Here is a 23,002-nt window from a genome sequence, read left to right on the forward strand (position 1 = left end):
CCTGGCACAGGGTACCCCTCCCTGCACCACCTTGTGTTTAACAAATTATGCTTGGAAACCCCCAAGACATCTTTAAAAACATGTAAGCATTGGAATCCTCTCAATTCACTCATCCTTTTTGAACACCTTAGGGTCCCAGTAAAGCATTTCCGGTTTGCAGCTTGGAAGAGAAGACGATGCAAAATCACCGCTGGCTTTGGACAGCCCTTCCCTGGTGAGGGGAATTTCTGGCCCCGAATGTACGGTCTGGCTCCAGCCGGTGCAGGGTCTGCCTGAAGCCAGCAGCCTGGCTGCTCTGCAGGATGCTGAACCAAGAGTCTGGGTTCAGGCGTGAAGGCTCAGGTTTTGGGGTCTCTCCCAGGGACACAGCATGAGCTCTGTGCTGGAGGCAGATTCCTGAGCAGTGATGTGCACCTGAGTGCTGAGCCCATCTTGCAGCCAGCAGGTATCTGGGGTGCTCTCAGAGCACCTGAGGTTATGTGAGGAGCTCTGTGCCAGGATTTCTGGGCAGGAAGAGGCGCAGCATCGTGGTCTGCCGTGCCTGCACGGTGTGGTGACGCCAGCTCAGCACTGAAGCAGGAACCTCACGTTAATGGCCTGGGACCCTCTCAAAAGCCGGCAGAACAATACCCAAGGGCCAAAATATGCCCCTGTGGGTGAGATGAACTCATGCCTGGCTGGGTCTAAGATGTTGCAGGAGAAAGTGAGTAGGCACATGTCCCAGCCAGGATGGAGCCTCAGAGGGAGACTCTCACAGCGCCAGCACTGGTATCTCTGCTCTGTGGAGCTCCTCTGCTTTCTGTGGTCCCAAAGGAGGATGACAGGGTGGTGACAACAGTCTGGGTAGGGGATCCTCATCTTCCCAGACACTCTGGGAAGGAAGAGCAGCCCAGTGGCACATCCATAAGCACAAATAGAAAGAGCCACAGTGCTCCCACACGGGGATTGCCCCTGCAGCAGCTTGCCATATGAAACCTGGAGACACCAGCTATTTTGGCCTGGTTCCTCCTCAGGGTTTGGCCTCAGGTTGTGCCAAACTGGTGCTCCTGTGGTGAGCAGTCTGGCTTTGCACTGGAGGGTATGGAGGTGCTGCCCTCGAACCACTCCCAGGAAGGCTGCGTTCCCCTTTGGATAGTTTATGGAAGGGACCTGCAGCTCTGTGGCTGCTGGATCACACTCACAACCGTCTCCTTAGCACAGCCATGGGGCTCCATGGCATTGCACCCCCAGCTCAGGACGGAGGTGAAAACGGTCCATCCCTCTGCCAGACCCCAGATGCGTGGACCAAAGCCCCAGCCTGGGTTTCTGGGGACAGTGCAGCCTGTTTGTGCTGGAACTTCCCCCTGCAGGGATGTGGTCCATGCCAGGAGGGCGGTGGCAAGGACACAGCTTAGAGGAGAGTCATCAAGAAGATATTCCCACACACATACCGTGGCCTCGACTCTTTCAGCACTGGGCTGTTTGACCCTTCCCAGCACAAAGCTGAGCAGTTAGCTGCCTGCCCATGAGTAATGGTGATGCTCATCCCATTGCCTTCTTGCCTGCTGGAGACCTGCCAGTTGCTGTCAGTCTTTCCCTGGTATGCTTCCATCGCTGGAGGAAAAGCTCCTCCATCCATTCTCGTTATCCTACTGGCTGCCACGCTGACTAATTGGGCACACAGCTTCATCCTTGTTCTAACTGCAGCTTTACAGGATGCAGTGCCCGGCTGTGGGGGTGGGTTCCCGGGACCTCCGTGGGTAGGAACCACCCTCTCATGCTCTGTCTTTTTTTGGGTGCCTCTCCGCAGGCTCTGCTTCCTCCTGTTCAAAGCGAGGTGGGGCTCTGACTCACCTGCATCTGGGTCTCACCGTGCAGCAGGACTCGACGTGGCTCCACTGACTTTCCCACGGTGGCTGAGCCCTGCAGTGATGTTGCTGCTTCACCCAGGAGCTTGCGGTGGGCAGGCTCCAGGGGTAGAAAGGTAACGGGTGTGGGTTTTGCTCCATGTACCAAGGAGTCATCGCTTCAAATAGTATAAACACTTGCCTGAGCCATCTCCTTCTCCCCTTTCTCCTGGCTATTTAACCCTCTGCTTCTCTGCATCCCACAGGAAATAGTTTCTACATTGCTTCTGGGTTACCCTTGGAAAAAAAATAAATTGGGATAGGCACAGCCAGTTTTTCATTGCACAGACAGAAATGACAGAAGCAATTTAGGAGATGTGCTGCTGCCCGGGAAATCCAGAGTCTCACTGTGATCCTGCCCATGGTCCCACTCTGATGCTAAATCTGTACCCTTCCCTCTCTCGGCTGTTTCTCCTCCCCAAAAGGAAACAAGAATCTGTTTTAATCATGGATAAAATGTGCTGAAGAAAAGCTCAGGGTGGAACTCAAAGTTACTCAGTTAATCTCAGGTTTTTTCCTTTACATTTTTTGAGCACTTCTTTCAGCCCTGCTGATGTGAGACCGATTTTCCTGTTCTGCCAGGAGAGAACCTTGTTGATTGAAGCAGGAGTTACCTGTACTGTGAGACAAAGAAGGTTCTTGGGGAAAGAACAGAAAACATAAGGAAGAAAGCAATAAGATGCACAAAGCAAATCTCTGCTGTGTTTCACTGTACAGCACCCAGTCTGGGTCATCTGTCAGACTGAAACTTGGCCTCAGGACCCACGAGCATTACAGTTATTGCCTGAGTTCAGGTCTGTTAGGTCGGATCCTGCAGTGCTCTTGTAAGGTTTTCTGTGGAGAGAGGCGACAGGGAAAGGAGGGAGGAACTCTGGTTTCAGTTTTGCAGTGCCAGGAACTTTACCAGTTTTGAAAATAGCTTTTGAAAATTTCTACCTGCTTTTTTGCCCCCATTCACATTGGGAAGCCAGGCACACCTGTGCAGTGAGGGGGTCAATTCACTGCTGCCCAGGCTAGGGTATTTCAGCTGTGAAACATCAGGGCAATTTGCTGCTGTGCAGGCTGGGGGTATTTTAGCTGCTTTGCACCTCATTTGCAGGAATGCAGGCAGCTCCCCTGGCAGAAGGGTAAGGGAGAAGCCAGGGTCAGGAGGGTCTGCAAGCTCTGTATGACAGTGTTGAGCTCTGGAGCCACTGAGGAAGCAATGTTCAGATCTGATCATCTGTCAGCTTTGGGGCATCTGAGATCTCCACCAAGACCTGGAGTATTGACCAAAGTGTTAACTGGGACCAGATCTGCTACCTAAAAATTACTGCCAGCAATTCTGCCTTCCCAGTGCAGTCCCCTTGGACCCAGTGAAGATTCCTGCAGTGCTCTTCCTCGTGCTGGGATGCTCTCTTGCTCATCATCAGCTGCTGGGCTGAGGAGGCTGGGAGCACCGAGGACCTCACCTCTGCTACTGAGCACAGTGTGTTCAGCACAGAATGAGTGTGCAGGAGGGTGGTAGCAGGGAGATAATTACCCTCTTGTCAAAGCCTTTCCTCCATGAGTTTATCAAGTTGCAGAGCGCTGTTGTGGGAGCCAGAGCTAGAAAAGCATTGTTGGGGCTCAGCTGGAAGAGAGAATGGTCTGTGTGAGCATCCAGGAGTGGGTCCACATCCTGACAAACTGCATGCAAAGTTTTCTTAATCTGGAAAGTGTTGCTCTGGATGTCACAGCTCCACCCACCCTGATGGGGAAGAAGATGTTGTAAAAGCTCAGGTAGAGCTGCAGCGTTCCGCATCCCAGCAGTGTAAGGGAGACTTGTCCTGGTGTTAGGTGAGAGAAGGGGATGTGGCCCTGCGCTGGGGATGCCTCACAGACGTCCCTCAAAAGGCTTTCCCGAGACAAAGGCAAGCTTGGAGAGCACCAAGAAAGGGGCCAAGTACAATCTTGGATAGGCAACAGCTTCCATGCTCAGCAAGATTAAATCTTCAAGGACACATAACTGTGGGAAAGATACAAATGAGGGTTATACGATAGAGGAGCACAAAGTCATGCACGTTACAGGGAAGGTAATGAGGGAATGAATCATTCTGCCTCACATGGGACTTGTGCTTTCTCCTGACCTGGGCCCCTGGCTCCTGCGGTGGAGATGCCCTGGGGTGTGGGTGCATGAGTGCTGGGGGGGCTGTAGGTGCCATGCATATGCTGAAACTCTTCTGTATACGCCTTGCTTTTATGGGGCAGGGATTTCTGGTGTGGGCTGCCACGTGTCCTCCAGCAGTGTGCCCTGTGGGACTGTGGCACTCCTAAGGCATCCAGCCATGGGACTGGGATGCCATAGCAGTGCCTTTGCTTGGGGTGATCTCACCCAACATGTGGGAAACTGAGATAGAGCGAGTATGTCCCAGCAGGAGATGTTGGTACTGTGGGGTTGTTGGTGCTGTTGTGGTGTGTGGCTTGAGCTTGATGTTTCCTAGGGGTGCCTGCGCAGTGCAATGTGGTCTCTGTGCCATGGAACTGGGAACTGCCCTTGGCTGGGAAGTGATGGTCCTCTGGGACGTGGTCTGGGGGAGCTTGGTATTTCTGGGTGTGCCTGGGATTTGTGGGGAAGGTGTGCCATGGATCTGAAAGTGGGGAGTGGGGTCTGCTCTGAAAGCATCAGAGGCAGTGATAACATACTCCAAAGTTCTACTGCAGGATGGGAGAGGGGGCTTATACTGGGGGCTGCTTTGCTGGTGGCATAAGGTTTTGCTGGTGGAGTCTCATGAATTACTTGAGATCCCATGAGCTGTAGGACCTGTAAGGATTCCAAGGGCTTAGTGCCTGTTCTATTTTGGAGGAGTGCTCTGTGGGTACTCTGCATCCTGCAGCACCCATTTTCTTCCCTTGAATCCTGCTGCAGCAGCAATGCATTTGAGCTAGATCAGTGCACCCATGACTGTCTGCCCCCATGGGAATCTCTGCGCTCTGATCCAGCCTCTAGAGGGGATGCATTTTGCATCACATCTGAACCACGTGAGGAGCACCTCAGTGGTTGTCTTGCAAACTGCCCATGGTCTTTGTGTGTCTACAGCCTACCCTGGCCAAAAATGGGCTTTTCTTATGCGTTCAGACATAGGATACAGATCCCAAAATAAAAAGACATACTAGTTTCTCGTCATTCATTCTACATGCTGCAAATAGATAGAGATCCAAGCATGTAGCCATGTATTGGCCTCATTGCTGAGCAACATTTAATTTCCAAGTTGGAGGCATGTACTGACTGAGAGCTACGATGACACGTCCTGCCCTTCTTCAGTGTCCAGAGAGGCTGCTCAAGAACATAGAGGTAGGACTCATCTGCATTAGTTTTAGACTCTCTACATCTATGCTAGACTTGGCAAAAGACAATTTGCTCTTCTAGCCTATAATTTGTATGACCTTTCTTAGATGTGCCTTCAGATGTGATTTGTGTCTGAAGAAGCTGCAGAATGGACATCACCAGTATGTACCTGATAGAAATATTTAATCCTCCCAAGGAGTTCTGGATACACTTCTCCTTAATGGACTCTTATAAGTTTGTTTAGTTATTACATTTGATACCAATTGCAAATATGCCTGACCTAGAAGCAGCCTAAGTGAGGAATGATCATGGTTGCCAATGCAATTTAGGTTTTGAAGTGCTGCTGTATCATGTTCACCCAAAACTGGTTAAGACATTTGGATTTGAGTGCTTTGCCTTTCTGCTTAATCCTTCAGTGCCTGCCCACTGTTCAAAACCCTCAGCCAAGCAGTGGAGGGTTCTCCTGGAAGGAACTCTGAGCAACGTGGCATGGGGTGATGCCTGTCCCTTTCCCCATGCGTGGATTTACAGACTGTGCCAAGCCTGTCTGATAGGCGGTGAATCCTCCTTTCATAAGATGCTTCTCAGTGGTAAGGATTATTCCTCAGCCTTGCCTTGAGTAAATGAACTAAATACACCTTGTAGCTGAAATCACATTGCCCTTTGCCAGGCTGCTTTGAAGAGCCATCTTCTGAAGGAGATCAAGAGGATGCTGCCTCCTTATTTCTTTTGTAAGGCTGCCACCAGTGTTTACGCACTACAGTGTTCCCCAGTGCTGGGAGCATGAAGTCTGTTTGCATCCTGTGCTTCAGCTACCCTCGTGTAGACTGGCCTAAAGATATTGCAGGAGGGATGCAGAGACCAAATTCTTAGATGCTGTCGACAGCAATTTCATGGAGCAGGCTTGGAAGTTCCCAGAGCAGATGCAGCCTTACGTTTGGTCCCGATTAACATGAAAAGTCTGGCCTCACATCCTACATTTATAGAGCTGCTCCATAACATCAACATCTGGATCAACAAAAGCCTAAATATCCACCACCATGTACTCGTCTTCCACGAAGGTGTCCTTCAAATAACTGAAGACAAAAATAGGAAAGACTTGATAACCTCTGCCAGGTGCTGAACATGCCAAAAAGGAGTTGAAGAACAGCTCGCTGAAGTCAGAAGAATACACCATAAATAGTAAGAGCATCTTCAAATATGTGAGGGCCAGTCAGTATCAGGGGTGAAAGAAGTATTTGGAAAGGGGAAGAGTGAGAAAGATCCTGTATTTACTTTTTCATATTTCTCATGCCTGTGAGAAATAGGGAAGATTTCTAAAACATCCTGTACCTGATACAGGAAACCCGCTTCATTGCATACCTGTGGACTGAAGGTCATGACTGTGCATAAGATTTTGGGGAACTATAGACCAATGAGGAAAGGGCAATAAATGACTGACAAACATCAGCATAGAGAAATGTTGTGATACACATAGGGTGAAATAATCTTATATTCACATGTAAATGATGGGCTTGATGAGGACCATGACCACTTGGAGGGAACTCTGTGATGGAAAGCCCATTCCAGTGACAGCTCAACACACAACAGAGCTCAGAATTCAAAGGGAATGTCAGGAATCATTAGGAAAGAAGAGAGCAGAAAGGTGGCTGTGATGTCCCTACATAAACCCACGGCTTGCTTACCCTTTGCATTCTGTATGCTGTTCGGGTCTCGTCCTCTCAGAAGGGAAATAATTTAATTGGGAAAGTTCAGAGGAGGTCATTGTATGTGATGAGCTGATGGCTCTGAGGAACTGGCCTGTGAGCTGGGACTTTCCAGCCTGGACCAAACTGAAACTGGGGAGGACCAGCTAGTCAGTTTTTAAATATAAGACCTTGGGAGCTTCAAACATAGCTTATGTGAGCCAGGTTCAGAAGAAACTAAGGTGTGAGGGGTTTTCCCCACAATGAGCTTTGGATCCGTAGAGCAGTGACACAAATGATGCTGTTGATAATTAAATTCTTCATGGATTGATGTGGTGACTGTAAAAGCTCATGGGAGAGAAACCCACTGAGGCTTGCCAAGGATGTAACAGTGGAGGAAACAGGATTTACAGCTTCATTACTCGTACTGGCATAAGGCAAAGCGGTCCAGACTGGCTGCTGCTGCTGCAGGGTAACAGGCTTTCACAAGCCTCTCAAAGAGTTGCTTTATTCTTGCCTAACACTGGCAAGACAGCCAAAATAAAACCATCCAAAATGGGAAGCTTGAAGAAATTCCAGCAATTTTTATTGATTTCAGCTTTTCCAATGAAGCAAATACATACAGTACAGCCAAAACAAAACTCTGATACATTATTCTCACATACCTATATCTTACAGAATACACTGTATATTGCTATGGACTGGTAGGCTAAGTTGGTCTGAAACTGGTGTGTGGTCAGAGGGGAATAAAACTGCCTACTGCTTTCTACTTGTCCATGAGGCTTCTGAAATGCTGGGGTGGGTTGGGTTGTACGTACACAAAACAAACAAAGCATTTATGAGAAAATAGACCAACAAGCTCTGCTAAGCCCAGGACAAACAAGTATGGTATTTATTTACATGGTTGTGTGCCCTGTGCACAAATTGGGCCCTAAATGCTCTTACTTCTGCTGCTGGCAGAGCTAACGGTGCTGCTAGCTATGGTCCTTGCCTCCTCGGTAACTCCATCACTACGATCCAGGGCACGTGCTACGTGCTGTAGAGCTGCCTTGTCCCTGCCGCCGGGGGTATGCCCTACCCTGGCTCTTACAGAAGCAAGAAACCAGCTCATCAGAGGATGTCACAGTTAAAAACGTGCCTATGAGAAACAATACCTCTCCGGAATGCAGAAAAAAACCCTGTGTCAGAGGTGAAACCAGCATCCATTTATGATGGAGGGAACCTTGCTGAGCTCCTGAAACTGCTGGTTATGAGCAATGCCAGTTACTCTGGTAAGTCTGATTTTCTTTTCTCTTCTTGCAATTGGGTGTCTGTGTCACTTCACTGGCTTGGGTGGAGTCTGGAGTCCGGATTTTAAAAAGAGAGACTGAGAGGAAAATAGTGTCAAGTATTGAAGAATTTCCTGGGGAAGAAATAGCTGCAAAATAGCCCTGGGGTGGCAGAGTGGTGACAGTTCGCACAGCCCACTGCTCTCTCGAGCTGGCTATCTTCGGAGGTACGAGGGCAGTAACTTACAGCATCATGGAAAAGAACTAGGTTGGAAGGAACCTCTCTGGTCTGCCCAGCTCAAAGCTGGGATGATGTCAAAGCCAGGTGAGATTGCTCAGAGCTGTGCCCAGTCATGTTTTGAGGATCTCTGAGGATGGAGACAGATTTTATTTTTATCATTTTATTAGCTTTGGAAAAACAGCTTTGCTGTACTTAGAGAAATTTATGTGAATGATGTATCTGTCTCATTTCAGTCTAATACTTACTAATGAAATCTCTGGTACTCGTAAATTTAGTTACGAGATCATATAGCTACAGCTCTTTGTGCCTTACACGGCAATTCAGCAAACTGGTGAAAGCAGCAGCAGTGTTTTAAAATAAAGCCTAAATAACAGCCAATTAGAATGAATTTCCTCAATATTCCACCATTACATTTTGTAGTTAGGGTTCCCCAATTAATTTTACGAAGAAAAACATAAGCTCCCAGGACGTCTGTTGAACATGTAATTACAGGAACAAATCTGAATGCAAAATAGCACGCAATGTAAAAATACTTTTACACCAAAACTGTAACAATCCTGCCTGTGGATACTGCAGCTGTTTTGGACATCCATAATCTTGGGTCCTGCAGACAACATTTTGGACTGTGCATCTGAGAATACACATTCAGCTAGGGAATAGCTGGCAGGTATGGCAAGGGCATGCCCACGGGCTGGGACTCCTTTGCTGCTGTTTAAATGCTCCTGAAACTGTCCTACCGGATTCTCCTGGTTCTAGCTCTCCACTTCAAAGGTGCTTTTTTTCTCTTTCATTTGGCTGGGAGCACGGAGCAGAGAGCTCTCGATTGAACATGGATGAAGGCAAGCAAATAGCTGCTGCTCATTAAAGTGCACAAGATTAAGCCACCCTTTGGAGAAAAAACAGCTGGAAAATGATCTGCCTCTGTGGACACGAGCTCCCTGTGGTCTGAGGGGGGGCGGGGGGGGGGGGGGGGGCGCCGCGGGGGCACCAAGTGCCACTGCTCTTCTGAGCTCTGGAGCGGGGTCAGATCAAATCTGAACTTCATGGACGGTTCTTTAGCGGGCACCAGTCACCTCACTTCTGTGAAGCGAGTGGGGACGTGCTGGCTCCCACCGATTTAGGATTTTGACACTTGCAAAAAATGAGACTCTTTTTCCCTTTCCAGGCTTGTAATTCATCCTTTCCAAGCATCTCCTGCACCTCTGGTATTTGCAAAACGGGGTCCTGTGCCCCTGAACTGTTTGAAGAAGCCATAACTGTGCATGTGGAACAGCCAGCAAACGCATCCTCAGCTGGTCCCTTCCCTGTGGATCTGAGCTACAGCCCTGTCAGGGACAGGCAGAGGATATTCTTCTGGAGAGACAAGGTCAGCCTCTTTCATCACACAGTTACTGTCACAAGAAGTGGGTTGCCCTACAATGAGCTCAGCAGCCCCCTATCACAGCCTTAGTCAGCATCACAGGGTGATTCATGTAACTAAAGATCCTGAGAAATAAAATACATCCAAACCTGACTTCACACAAGTGCTTACATTCCTTCGCATACTAATACTATTTCTTTACATTGATCAATAAAACCAAAATGTGATTAAAAAGGCCACATCCCTCACTTTTTCCAGTCCTGTGTGGCAGTCAGTGATCCCAGGGGAAAAACACTTTGCCTGTCTCCAGCTCAGCTTCTCAAATGCCACATTTGTCCAGGTACAGGCACGAGATTGAGTTGTTCTGGCGCTCAGAATGCTTCGGGACCCAGTAATAGTCATGCTCTGCAGATGTGTTGCGATTGTCCCCCCACACAGAGCTTCAGAGAAGGGTTACTGAGACCCAGGAGAGAATTTGCAGACATCAATTTGCTTCTTGAGATAAAAAGTTCACGTGACAGGAAAGAAAATACTAATAACTATAAGAGCTCATGGGAGAAAAATTCATAAGCAGAAAAGAAGCCCGTGTTCATAAACATTAGGAGTAAACCAGCCTTTGTAAAGAAGAATATCATTATGTGTATCTGCTTATAATGGCCATATGCAATGGGGGAACTCAGCCTAAATCTGGCAATTTTTATACTTGTGGATAAAAATAGGGTGTGACAACTTTTGAGTGTGGCAGTGTTCGGTGGGTGGATCGGGTGGAATTGGACAAAACTCTGCAAGGGGGTTAAACTGCACAACTCACACCGACTTTCAGTGGGGGACAGGGGACTAAGCCTGTAGGAAGATCCTACTCATCATGTGCGCACGTGTATGTTGCCTCCATGCACACATACACAGCAACACGTACATAGTTACACAGACACACGCTTTGCAAAAAAAAAAAATAAAATTATTGACATCAAGAAAGTATAACCTCAATAAAAGTCCCTTCTCCCCCCTAAAAAGAAGAAAATGCTTAAAAATATCAGTATAATCCACATGAAATCCATATGTTTAGTTTGCTTTACAGTTGAGTTAAACTTGGAAACGCTCTACATCTTTAACATCCTAAGTAACTGTGAAAGGGTTGTCTTCCTGGGCATGAACGAATTCCAAATTCTGCAATTGAAAAAAACAAAGAAAACCCAAACCCCCAGATAATTAAAGCATTTAAGAAATCTTTTCATTACATTCAAAACCAACTTTTATATCTGTTTTTCTTAGCCTGTACCCAGTCTCTGTACTGCCCATAGCTTTTCACCCTAGCCTTCCATGCTCCTCTGACTCCCAGTGGAAATATCCTGACAGAGCAAGAAGTGAAACCCGCACCCGGGCAGAGGGAAGAAATGGGATTTTGCAACATTTCCTCTTACCTCAGGGCTGTGCTTCTTTTGATTGTAAAGAGCACATCGGGGAATGGAGCAAATAATTCATTCTGGGTAACCCAAATCCCCGTCATAGAGACATCTGATATTTGAAAAGCGCTTAAAGCTTTTCCCTTCAGTGGGAATTGTGAATCAAAAGTACCTTATGGATTCAGTCCTCATTTCGCACTGAGGAAAAAAACCATAATGGTGCCCTGAAAATTCTGCCCATGATTTCTCTAACCTGGTTTCTCTATCGGGATTCTTCAGATGGCAGCACATAGTTCCAAATTTTGACATGAGGTTTACAGGTGGATTATTAAGTACTCAAAAAATCCCTAAGGGTGATGGTTAATGCCATAGCATGTGCTGGAATTAATTGCATGTTACTGACACTATCTGGATAACATTCAAAGTTCAGGAATGAAAGTATGTCATGGAGAGATTTCTGTGAAAAGCCCCACCTGAGAGGATTTGGCGAAATGTAATTAATCAGTTATTGCTTGGCAAAGAAAGAAAGACAGGCACATGAGGCGTAGCCCAGTGCAGCGGCTTTGCCTGTCCTACGGTGCCTGCGCCTGCCTGGAACGCAGAGCTGCGCGGTGCCGGCAGCAGCTGCACTAGACAGATGTTCATTGGAACAGCATGACCTCGGACCTTTCATCAAAACAAATGCTTGGCAGTTTGGGCTAAGATTTGTGATGAAAATCTCACAAACCCACTTTAAAGGAGATTAAAAATAGCAAAAAGGGCCGGGGGTTGATGCACCGCTCCTTTCCCCACACACCAGGGCCCCGTTCTCACCTGCAGCCTGAACGTGCATGGAGAGGCTCCTAAAATCTGGAGGAGAGGGTCCTGAAGGTTGTTCCAGCTAAAGATCCCATCATGTTCTTATCAAATCCTTGCTGAAAAAGCAGATGTATACGTAGTGCGGTGAGTGCATATCAATTTCAAAACTGTAGCTACCTACTGCTGTGCGAGTGAGCCTGCTGCCCCACTCCAGCAGCTGCCCTCCACTTTAAAAGTGCGTTTCGTTCCCAAGCAGCCTCCTCTGTCCTCCCTCTGTGTGCCTCTGACACACCACCCTGATCGACGGACTTCATCTTCCTTGCATTGCTCCCCACCCACCAGCAGCTCGGCTTCTCCAGCTTCACCGCAGGAAACCTTTGCTGAACCAGCCACTGAACATGATTTCACCTTACTCTTCACCCTGGCAAAACGGCAAAGCTATGTGCATGGTGCCTATATCCCTGCAGACTCCCATCCTTCTCGTCTGGTGTATACCTATGCAATGCTCATCTGTGTGAACACAGGAGTGACTCAGTCACATCAAAACGAGTTGGCACGGGCTCCCGAACAGAGCCTGGCACAGAGCTGCACAGGCTCCTATGGAGAAAATCCCTCACCGTTAACATGAGAAGGGTATTTCGGCGCTCTCTGCCTTCCTGCCCCCGGGGAACTCCCTTGGTGGATGGTGCTCTCCTCTTTAATTTGGCCCTTTTACTCTCTGCAGGTGTTGCTGCTGTGGAGTTGGAAAAACCCAGCCTGTTCAAAGCAAGCCACCGGGAGCTGGCAGCTGCTTGGTGCCCCGGCTGCCTCTGCGCTTTCGCAGTTTCTGTTGCAGGGAGCAAAACAAATCCTAACTATCCTGGGTTTAAGAGATTACCCTGACTGTAGGGTGATCTAACCACAGGGTAGGGTTATGGACACAGAAGAAAATGGGGGGAAGGAGAGGAAGAACCTTGCCAAGGATCTGTTGGGACATGCTGATCCTGCACGACGGATTCAGTGAAGGGAATCTCCTGGGGTACTGCAAGACGCCCGGCTCTGCTCCCAGCGCTGTGCACACCCTGCGCTGGCCATGGGAGCCGGGTGGCTGTGCTGTGGCAGAGACCGCCTGGACAAGCACTGTCCTCAGGGTGCCAGCTGCCCAGCACAGGCTTGTCACCGTCCCTACAGCCCATCCCAGCAGCCGCAGCTGCCCCTGGCTGCCCCTCGCCCAGCTCACTGCTGAGAGCATCGCTGTGCTCCCAGCGCCCCGGCTGCTCCCACCGCTGCTAGGTCACCGGCTGCAGCAAGCAAGTCAGGATTGGGGCTGCTCTTGTCAGCCGAAACACAGAAGCGTTTTCCTTACCTGCTTGAGCACACTCTGGAGCTCCCTGTTCGACCAAAGGTCTGTCAGGAGGAGGCGAGCAGCTTCGGCTGCTTTCGGACAGGAGCTGGGAAGATGAAAGCAACCCCAGTGAGTTACGGCAGGCCACCAGGCAGCGACCCACGGGCATCACCCACCATCAGCCTCCCCGTGGGCCCATCTCCAGCTGGAGGGCTGGCTAGACCTGGCAGGGGGCTGTCAGTAACCCCCCCTCGCTCTCAGCAACGTTATGTGGCAACAACCCCTGGGACCAGGACAGGACAAATGAAAACGAGGGGAGGATGCCAGTGGAAAAATACGCATTACACTGAGCTGAAGGAGTGTTCCTGGAGCATGAAATTTGGGAGAGTGAAAGAGGAGGGACATGATGCCAACCCTTCCTCAGAGTCCATAGGGACAGTGTGGGTGAATCCCTCAGGAGGGCAGCGCAGGAACGGGCGAAGGAGACGGGAGCATTTGTAATAACAACATCTGCAACCGTAAGTCCTTACTCAGCACAACTTAATAGATACTTGCTCATGTAACATCTCCGAAACCATGAGTCATAGCAGTACCTTTTATAATTTTGGAACATTTCATACAACCACCTAGATATAAAGCTCCTTGCTGGTTCTTATCACTGCTCCTGATCTCCTGGACCTTGTCCTGTCTGTGGGAGACTCCTGATCTGGGTTCAGTGCAACAGCCCCAGCCTATCTCAGCCAGGATGATGGAGAGGTAGGGGACCAGACTCAGGACTCACTGTATGATACAGCTTCACAAAACATTGTGCCCTGAAAGCCATCCTCATCAGAGCATGAGAAACGGGACTGACCAGTTAGCAGGAACCTGGGACCTGCAAGCACCCTGCCCGGAGCGTGAAAGGACAGGAATGTTCCCCCATTCAGTAAATCTGGGGGCATTTCTCTAACATGCACGGCAGTTGTTACCAAAGAAATTAGCAAGTTTAACTCCAAAATGATTGTGCAGCCTGTACGTGTTGGTATTGTGTGGAGGACTGGGGGAGATGCAGACCAGCAGAAGTTCTTGAGCAAGGGTGTGGGGCAGAAGAATTAAGTTTTACTGGAAAATCCCTTCTCTGGTTATAACCATTCCATGCCCTGTCACCAGAATGACTATATGTGAAAAAAAATGTTGTGGCTGAAATATTTTTTGTGGCTGAAAAATAATTAAAAAACAATAAACCCAAAGATATCTATGATTAGATGGTCAGTGCATGTCCTGGACACTCGCTTTCAAGGATACATTGTTCCATATCGTTTCTCTCTAAGCTAGAATGATTTTCTTTTTTTGTAATTTGCTCCTAATGATTCCCAATACATACTTTTTTGCCATCATGTCTTCAGAGCGCACCTCAAAAGATTTTTTTCTGTTCAAAGCAAAATTGCCAGCATCTGATATCTGAGCCATTTACAAATTCAGACAAAAGAATTTCTTCCCTTAATTTGAAGGATCGATACTGACTCTGTTTCATACAGCATCTACTGCTTCTATTTATGTGTAAAAAGATTAAGCATGTACTGATGGAGCTGTGATGAAAATTTCAATATGGAAAGTAGCATATCCTAAACAAAAGTGCTGGGAATAGTGTGTGCCTATAGCAGCGTATAAAATGGAGCAGAATACCAAGGACAGTTGATTTGGGGAAAAAATTTCTTAAAACTAAGTTGCTCAAAAATCAAAGTTGATTTTAAGGTCAGTCTCTTTCCTACAAATAGAATTATTTGTAAAAAAATGTAGAAAGACAACAAGGAAGATGTCCAGTGGTGGCAGTGGCAGCAGTCATCCAAAAAACTATTGACTCAACAAAACACAAAAAAGACACTAATCTCAAGGAGGTGCTGGGGCAGGGGAAGCATGAGGGCAGCAAAAAGTCTAAGGACTTCATACATGCGTATCAAGTAATGGGGGAAAATAATTTTTCCTCAAAGGACAAAAAAATGAAGAACATTATGTATGTCACAGGACGTGCCAAGGAATTCCTGGAATAAGGATTTCTTCAGGATGTCATAGGTTTATCATGTTGATGTCAAGGTGCAGTCTTTGAAAGAAGTGGAAAATTGGCAATGTGTGGATGAGAAGAGCTCTCTTCCACAGGGAAGAATCAAGGAAGGACCTAAGTTTCTTGAAGGATGAGTTTTGGTCAAATGCTATGGTAGAATTAAACTGCAAAATTAAATTTTGCAATAGAAAATGTGTGAAAAGTGAACAAACAGAGAAACTGAAACACATCAGTGATAAACGGACTGTGAGATGAACTGCATGTCTGATGCTCTAAATTAAAGGAAAAGGTTTTGGAGAAAAGCTTTTAGTGCAGGCAGAACAATTATTGAGAAAACAATTGAGAAATAGTATCATTTGAAAATCAGCAGAAAATATTTTTCAGACAGTTGGAGAAGAAAGATGAAAAGGATATCAGACATCACAATAAATCAGTAACAGCAGCTTGGCTTGATTTTCAGAAACACCAACAAAAAAAGAGGGTAGTATTCAAAGTTTTGGCAACTTGGATTAAAAATAAGAGTGACTGAACACCATCATCACCATGAAACCCATGCCACAGATGAGGATATATGTAGGAGATGGAGACAATTATTTAATTGGGATGCTCCAGGAAGAAGAAACCACAGCTATCAGATAAACTGCTGAACCCTTCATGCCTTTCACTCAGAATACAGCTACAAGACACATGAAGCAAGAGAAACCTCAGCTTTGAGGAGTGCTGGCTGGCATTCGAGAAGAACATGGGAAAGAAAAAGATCCATAACTTACTTATCTGTAACCTGGAAGCCCTTTCTAAAATACCAATTCCAAGCTGTTTGAGCATGTTAAACTAATGAGATACAGCACCAAGTACAATGGGAGGCCGGTTCAGAAGAACAGGCAGATGGTCATTGGGTGGCAGAAGAAAGGTGCTGGGGAGGCACAAGACAGACAGACCCACCCGGCCAGCACCAGCGCTGGGGGTGAGGGAAGTGTGTCCGCAGAGAACCCGGGCAGATTAACAGAAAACTGCAAAATACTAACAAGGTGCAACATGGCATGGTGTTCTGCATCTGGCCACCCCTGAGACCTCCACTGTTGTCTTTCTGCTGGCTGTGGTGCTGGGAAGGGAGGGGGTGACAGCGTGGGACTCGCCATGTCCAGCATCAGTGTGGGGAACATGGGGTCTGCACTAGGTGACAGCCCCCAGCAGAGGCGCTGGGTCTAGTTATTACCACCAGGGAGTGGGTGAGGTTCGTTCTGATCTAGGGCTGGACAAATCCCACCCTAAAATTTCTTGTTTATCTTCACAGGCTACACAGTGAAGTGGGAAAAGTTAGCTAACACTGTGTCCAGTTCACTAAAAGGGAGAAACGGGAGGTTTCTTTCACATCTGCCCTATGGGAACAGTCTGAAATGATACGGCTTTAGTGAGTAAGATTGGTCTTGGGTGTAAATTGTAATTTTTTTCATAAGAATTGAACAGCATAAAAATCTTTGGGGACAGAAGTGAACCACGGAGGAAAAGGAGCAACTCAAGTATTGGACACCCTAAGAATGGGGAAATTTCTCAGAAGGAGTTTGTGATACAGGAGGCAGGAGGAACACACCGAGGACATCTCCAGAGTTTAGTAACTCTCGCAGTTTAGTGAGTCACTGCAAGTAAAGCTCATCAGACAAAGCAGTCAAGACAATTAAGGTACGCACAGCCCCACTTGTGCAATGCTGCTGAAGGAGTAAATTAGCTGACGACTGGTCTGAGGGATCCGAAGCGGGACTTTAGGCAGGAGAAAATGCCATTCGAAACAATGAGGACTTAGGAGAGGGCTGGGTTTCATGTTAATTGGGCTTGCTGTAGAGTGGAAACATATAAAAGCAGCAAACTGACCAATGTTTGTTGGCTGAGGTCCAAACTACACAAGGAAGCCACTTCTAATGACTGAAAGGCTTTCTGCTGGCATGACACCAGTGGTAGATCATAAGTGGTTTATCAAAGGATGATGGTGAAGGCACGCGAATGTCTTTCACACGACAGAAAACACTAGGTTACTTGCATAAGGTATTTTAAAACAAAGACAGATGGTAAGAGGGATGAAGGTCTAGGAAGGAGTATACATGGTCAAAGATCATGTAAGCTTAACACCAGTTTGGCCAGGAGCGAACATACAGCTTGGCAAGGGTTGACAAGCTTTTGCACAGGGCTGTAGGGATCATGGGTAACAAGCAGGACAGAATTACTACCACCAAAACTCAAACAAAGTCCTAAAATAAGAAGTGGTAAAATATGTTGAGATTGCTCAGTTGTTGTAAAATATGTGTGAGTAGACCAGAAGAGGTACTTAAAGTAATACATATAAATAAGTATCATCACAGCTGCATCTTTGCCGCTTGAGGTGGATGTTTCAAGAGAAAGATGAAAAAATCTGAACACTAAATCTAAGCACAACCCCACTATATCAGCAGTGCCCAAATCTCAGACCTGACTTTCATGACAAGGTTTGCAAGAAGCCGTGAGTGGGAAGCCGAGGTATGAGGGAGCCAGGCTGCGTCCTGACATCCCCTGGTTTGAGGGCTGGAAAATTTTAAAGGGTTTAAGATGTTGATGCTTCAGTTCTTTTTAGAATTTCTTAAAATCCAACCAGCAAATTTCCTGAGGTCCCTTTGCAAATCCCACCCTGGATGGCTCATGCCCGTTTCCAAAAAATTGGTGCAGAGGATTTGTCTAGCAACACGCTTGGATTTTTTTGGCTCTCAGTTTACAAGCACGGGGAAAGAGTAGTGCTTTACTATGGCTCTGAAGAGTGCTGGGAAGGCTCTGGGGCTAACCTGGCTTTGCACAGTGTATATGGGCTCAAAAATGTCTGTGCCCGACCCTCTCCATGCTGTCTGCCCCAAACTCACCCATTTCGGCACAGGCTTACAACATTATTTAGCATGTTGCTTGTCAAGTAAGACTTTCCCAGGTGTGGGTTGGACATGATGAGGTTCCTCAGAGTGTAACAAGCTGATGTCATGATCTCGCCATAGCTGTTGGTATTTCCAGACTGGAATGACAGGAGACGTGATACATCTGGGAGCACCTGGTGAGCTAAAGAGGTGGAATGTTCCAATCAACATTTAAATAAAACCTAGCACAAGTGAATGATACTATTTGTGTTAGCACGACTCAATGCAAGAATGCAGCGTTATCTCTGGAAGGGAGCACTAATAATGTTGGACAGCAACGGCGTAATAGTCATCACTTTCCAAGAGAAAATGAGTGTTACAGGCCTCTGAAAGGGCAATGATACTGCTCATGGGTAGTCATGTCCAACTCAGTTCCCAAAACACTGTCATTCTCATGACCCTGCAGATTTGTCATTGTCTACAAAGCATACCACATGCTTGTAGAGACTTTGAGATAGCACAGATTTTGTTAATTAAGCCTGCAGATGCCACCTGTAATTGTCCTTTTGGCCAGAAGAAATGACATTGCTTTGCCCAGTTTCAGAGCTTGACTAAGTCCTGTTGTGGGGTTTACAAAGCAAGATGGGCAGATATTGGAGAGCTAGAAACCAGACACTGTTCTGGTATCTGCTGTGGTGGAAGTTACTTACCCATGGTTTTGTGGAGAACAGGATGCCGGGACATATTGCTCAGCAAAGAAGCTCCAGACCGGACGACTTCAGAGCTGTTGGACTGGAGGAGCCGTGCTATGCGGGGCAAACCTTTTTCCTTCAAACCAATCAGTTGGCTCATTGCGTTGGACATCTAGGGGACAGAACAGAGATGTCTCATGACTTCTAATGCCAGGAGGACACAACTGGGATGATGTACTGGGCCAGACAAACATGACTACACTGTAAAATAAGCATCTGTATAATACCTTCCCCTGCTACCGTAATCCCACGTACTTTGTCATTCACCCCTCTGCCCCACACACATTTGCAAAGTCAACCTCCCATCTTCCGTGATATGACTGGCACTTCTGTCCTCTTTCTAGAGCCTGAGTGGGGACAGTTGCTCACCCAACTGATATTCCCAAAAGCTGGAGAAGTTTTACCTTCGTGCCCGCATTGCCCTTGCCCTTCACAGTGCCCTTGCAGCTCCCTGCCATGCCATAAGTAATAGGATGTGGTAGAACAGAAATGGCCAATGGACACTTTCAAAAAACAATCTGAAGACCAAAAATACTTATCTTGGATTCTGATCTGGTGTTTGGCTAGGTAAATCTAGAAGATCTCAGCACGTAGCTAATGCAGATGAGCATTCATGGACGTTGAAGCACATACCCATAATAAATTGCCCTCTTACTGAGAGAGTTTAAACTGAACTGCTCTGCTACTGCCCCAGCGGAAAGGCTTCTGAAGATTGTCATACCACCAGTGACACATGTCCCTCAACAGTGACATGGGAGTGGAGGGAATGGGCTGGAAGACAGCCCTCTTCCAGTGGGCTGAGACTCAGTTTCTCTCCCATGCTCCAAAAGGCACATGTGCCGTGTTAGATTCATACCAGCAGCGCTGGGGTGTGTAAAGTGCAGTCTGAGAAGAAATTCGGAGCCATCCTCTATAAGCTAAAGGATTATAGTAACCTTTGTAAGCTTGTCCCCAGTTTCCCTTTCTTTCAAGTGACAGCAAACCCAGCCACCCACCCCAACCTCAGCTCTGAGCTGGAATAAGACCCTTGAAAGGAAAAGCTGCTTCTGCACATCCAGGCAAATTCCAGCCATTCCATTCCAGAAGGCTGAAATGAATTGCTTCAACACTGTCGGAGCTGGTTTTTGTTTGTTTGTTCTCTTCCCCCCTGCCCAAAAGACATTCTTGTATAATGATGCTGATTGCTGAAAGGCTGTTCCTTTCCTTGGAGCACACGGCTTCAACCCCATTTCTCTGATCAGCTCTACCCATACTGCGACAGCCTCTCCCCACATGGTTGTTAGTGGCAGTGCTTGGTTTGACTGCCAAAAAACCCTACTTCACATTGCAAGACTTGTAACAAAAGCTCCCAGGAGATGAGAGCTGGCAGGTTCAGGCTCTTCTCACAGTGAAGGCTCCTCTCGTGAGTCACGCCGTGTTTCTGGGTGGAACGCTTTGCACACGTGACATGCCTCTCCTACGTATGAAATAATTATCTCTTTATCTCCCTAGCCATCTTATTTAAATTGGAATTGATGAAGTTCGACACAAACAGACAAGTCGAGGTTTGCCCACGTGAAGGCAGCCTGTGAGGACGTGTCCACGGCGGTGATGCTGGGCACAACAGAGCTGCTGTCGTGACGTGTCCCTTGCCATGCCCTAGCTCCTGCAATACCCGCGGTGTCACGCAGCCCGTGGGTACCTCCACACTGCCATACCTACAGGTTAGGACATCTGTCAGAGCTACTTTACAAGCGGCTCTGATGTGAGGACAAGCCACAATCCACAGCACAACCCACCCTGTTATTAGAGCCACCTCCCACTTAAAAACACACACAGGCGGTGGCGCACGCACATCCTTGCTCTCTCCTTTAATGACATTTGTCTGCATGTGCACATCTGGGCACATCCTCACTGGTGTCTTGGGGGAAGGGTGCCAATACCAGTAGATGCTGGTAGTATGACCAACAGCCTGGGGAAATGCAATGTGTGGATCTGGGATGGACTCTTGGGATGCTGATTAGAGCCCCCCATGAGACCCTATTTTCGGCATTAATAAATACCTCAGCTGAAACCTCCACTATGGAAAGACTTGCAGTAGTGCCCTGAGGTTTAAGGGGGACATTGCCCTTTCTGATGGCTGTAAAGTGCTGACACCTTTGGCTGCGAGTGTGCGGAGGAGGGAGGAGCACTTACCAGCCCTCGGCTTGCAGTGAGGTTCTGCAGAGCTCCAGCACAAGCTTCCAGGGTGGCATCCTTCTTGCTCTGATCCATCAGGGACAGATAGGTGCGGATGGCATCAGAGTGGTACAGCCAGCTGGGTCCTTTGGGTTTAAAATCCTCCTCAGGAAGGGGAACACCGTACTCATCATTCTACAAAGAGATGAGAAACTGGAAGCTCAGATACTGCTCTTCACTTGCAGCCCCTGCCTGGGGCTGAACTTCACATTTCCAAGCCCTCTGAGGTACATCTTACCTCCATTTTACCACTCCTGCTGTTGAAACAGCCTGTGAGAGTTTTGTCCATATAAACGCTCCGGGCCATGTGGTTGAGCTGGGTGTATTTGTTGGGAACTTCAGCATCCAGGCGGTAGGAAAGGTTGTGCAGGATGCAGATGCAGTTCTCCACAGACTGAAATCACCCCCAGAATAAAAATGCAGGCATCACATTAGGCAGAAAAATATGGAGCAGCACCTGCTATAGCTCCAGAGAGGACATATACCACGCTGTAATTAGCTTTTTTAACAGTTATACTGCATAGGCTCCTGACCCTGCTTAAGGCAGCAATGGATGGGAAGGAAGGAGGAGGTCTACTAGGCATGAATGAAGGCCACATTGCCCAAATGCCAGTGAGCTGGCTGACTCAGTGAACCTTGTTAGGTCCCACTGCTGCAGAGAGGTTTGATAAACGGGAAAAGAGAGTGCAGAGCGTGCTTATATCAAACGGCCCGCTAGGAAATGCTGGCTCTTGAAAGTCTTCCTCTTGCCATAGTCAACTTTCAGTGACTTTATCCAAGTCACAGCTACAGATTAGGGGACACTTTTTACCAAGAACAGGCTTTTAAGCCTCCTTTACCTGGATGCCAGAATGCCTAATGTAAAGAGCAAGGAAGAATTTTCACTAGATACCTGCCACCCGCACCAGACCACACGGACACACGGCCAGAGAGCCATGTTCGGTACGTGCTGCTGAACTGGTCATGCAAAAGCCATTCCCCAAAGAGGAACTTCTCATCTGAAATAATTCTGGTACTTTTTTGGGCATCGATGGCTTTAGGATATCTGGCTAGTATCACAGGTGGAACTCCAGAAAACGTGGCTATAAATGCTATTTTGTCCAGGATAAGTGCTGCTTATACGTAGCAGTCAGAGACACAGTGGGGGGAGTGGCAGAAAGATGCCAGCTCCTGGCTCCCTGCTGGATGTGGTGCCAAGCTGGGGATTATAGTCCTGTTGGACTTGAGCTGCCAATCTGGGACTTGAGTCCTGCTGGATGAAGAGATTTAGTGGAGGGAAGAGCAAGAGATGGAGGTTAAGATGCTGAAAGGACCTCAAGGTAAGAGGGGAATGGGGGAAAGCACATTGGAGGTTCAGGGGCCAAAATATTTTGCCATGCCTGTTGTGTTTGGTAAAGGAAAATTGTAAAACCCACCACTACTTCAGGCCCAGAGCAATCCTATGACAGATCGCACAGGGGTTTGGAAGGACAAGAGCAGCCCCAAAAAGTCTGGTCCCTCTTGTGTTCATTTGAAAGGGATTTTGAGATGTTCCCAAAGTTGCAGTTACTGGCTATGGGGCTGAACCCTAGCAAACAGCTTGGGGTGAGCATCTGGTACCTTATCATCTGGTCGGTTAGAAGCCACACAGTTCTGGGAGTAAGTCATGACAGAGTCGATCAAGCCAGGGTAGTTCCTCATGGTCTGGCGTCCCATGTCTGCAGAGCTCAGGTTTCTGAATAAAGTCATCACGAAGCATGTCAGGAGAGAAGGAGGAGAGATGGTTAGTTGGGTTCACTCACTAGTTTCTGTGGGCTGTTCTGCCTGTAGCTATGATTGAATTCCAGGATATTTTTGTAGGTTCAGCAAGGCTG

At 47.6% G+C, this 23,002-nt stretch overlaps 1 protein-coding gene across 1 annotated transcript in view; it reads right to left on the minus strand.

Moving 5' to 3' along the window:
• Positions 1 to 11,992: 11,992 nt before the first annotated feature.
• The window catches only part of PKP1 (plakophilin 1), a 42,132-nt gene continuing 31,122 nt past the window's right edge, over positions 11,993 to 23,002 (minus strand). Inside the window, exons 7-13 of the mRNA XM_037410557.1 lie at positions 22,749 to 22,863; positions 21,388 to 21,543; positions 21,108 to 21,284; positions 18,891 to 19,044; positions 18,196 to 18,382; positions 13,294 to 13,378; positions 11,993 to 12,064 (exon numbers count right to left, since the gene is read on the minus strand). Coding sequence (XP_037266454.1) covers positions 11,993 to 12,064; positions 13,294 to 13,378; positions 18,196 to 18,382; positions 18,891 to 19,044; positions 21,108 to 21,284; positions 21,388 to 21,543; positions 22,749 to 22,863 — 946 coding nt within the window. The remainder of the gene's footprint in view (positions 12,065 to 13,293; positions 13,379 to 18,195; positions 18,383 to 18,890; positions 19,045 to 21,107; positions 21,285 to 21,387; positions 21,544 to 22,748; positions 22,864 to 23,002) is intronic.

This window comes from Falco rusticolus, chromosome 17 (assembly GCF_015220075.1).
Source record: "Falco rusticolus isolate bFalRus1 chromosome 17, bFalRus1.pri, whole genome shotgun sequence".
Classification (NCBI taxonomy): Eukaryota; Metazoa; Chordata; class Aves; order Falconiformes; family Falconidae; genus Falco; species Falco rusticolus.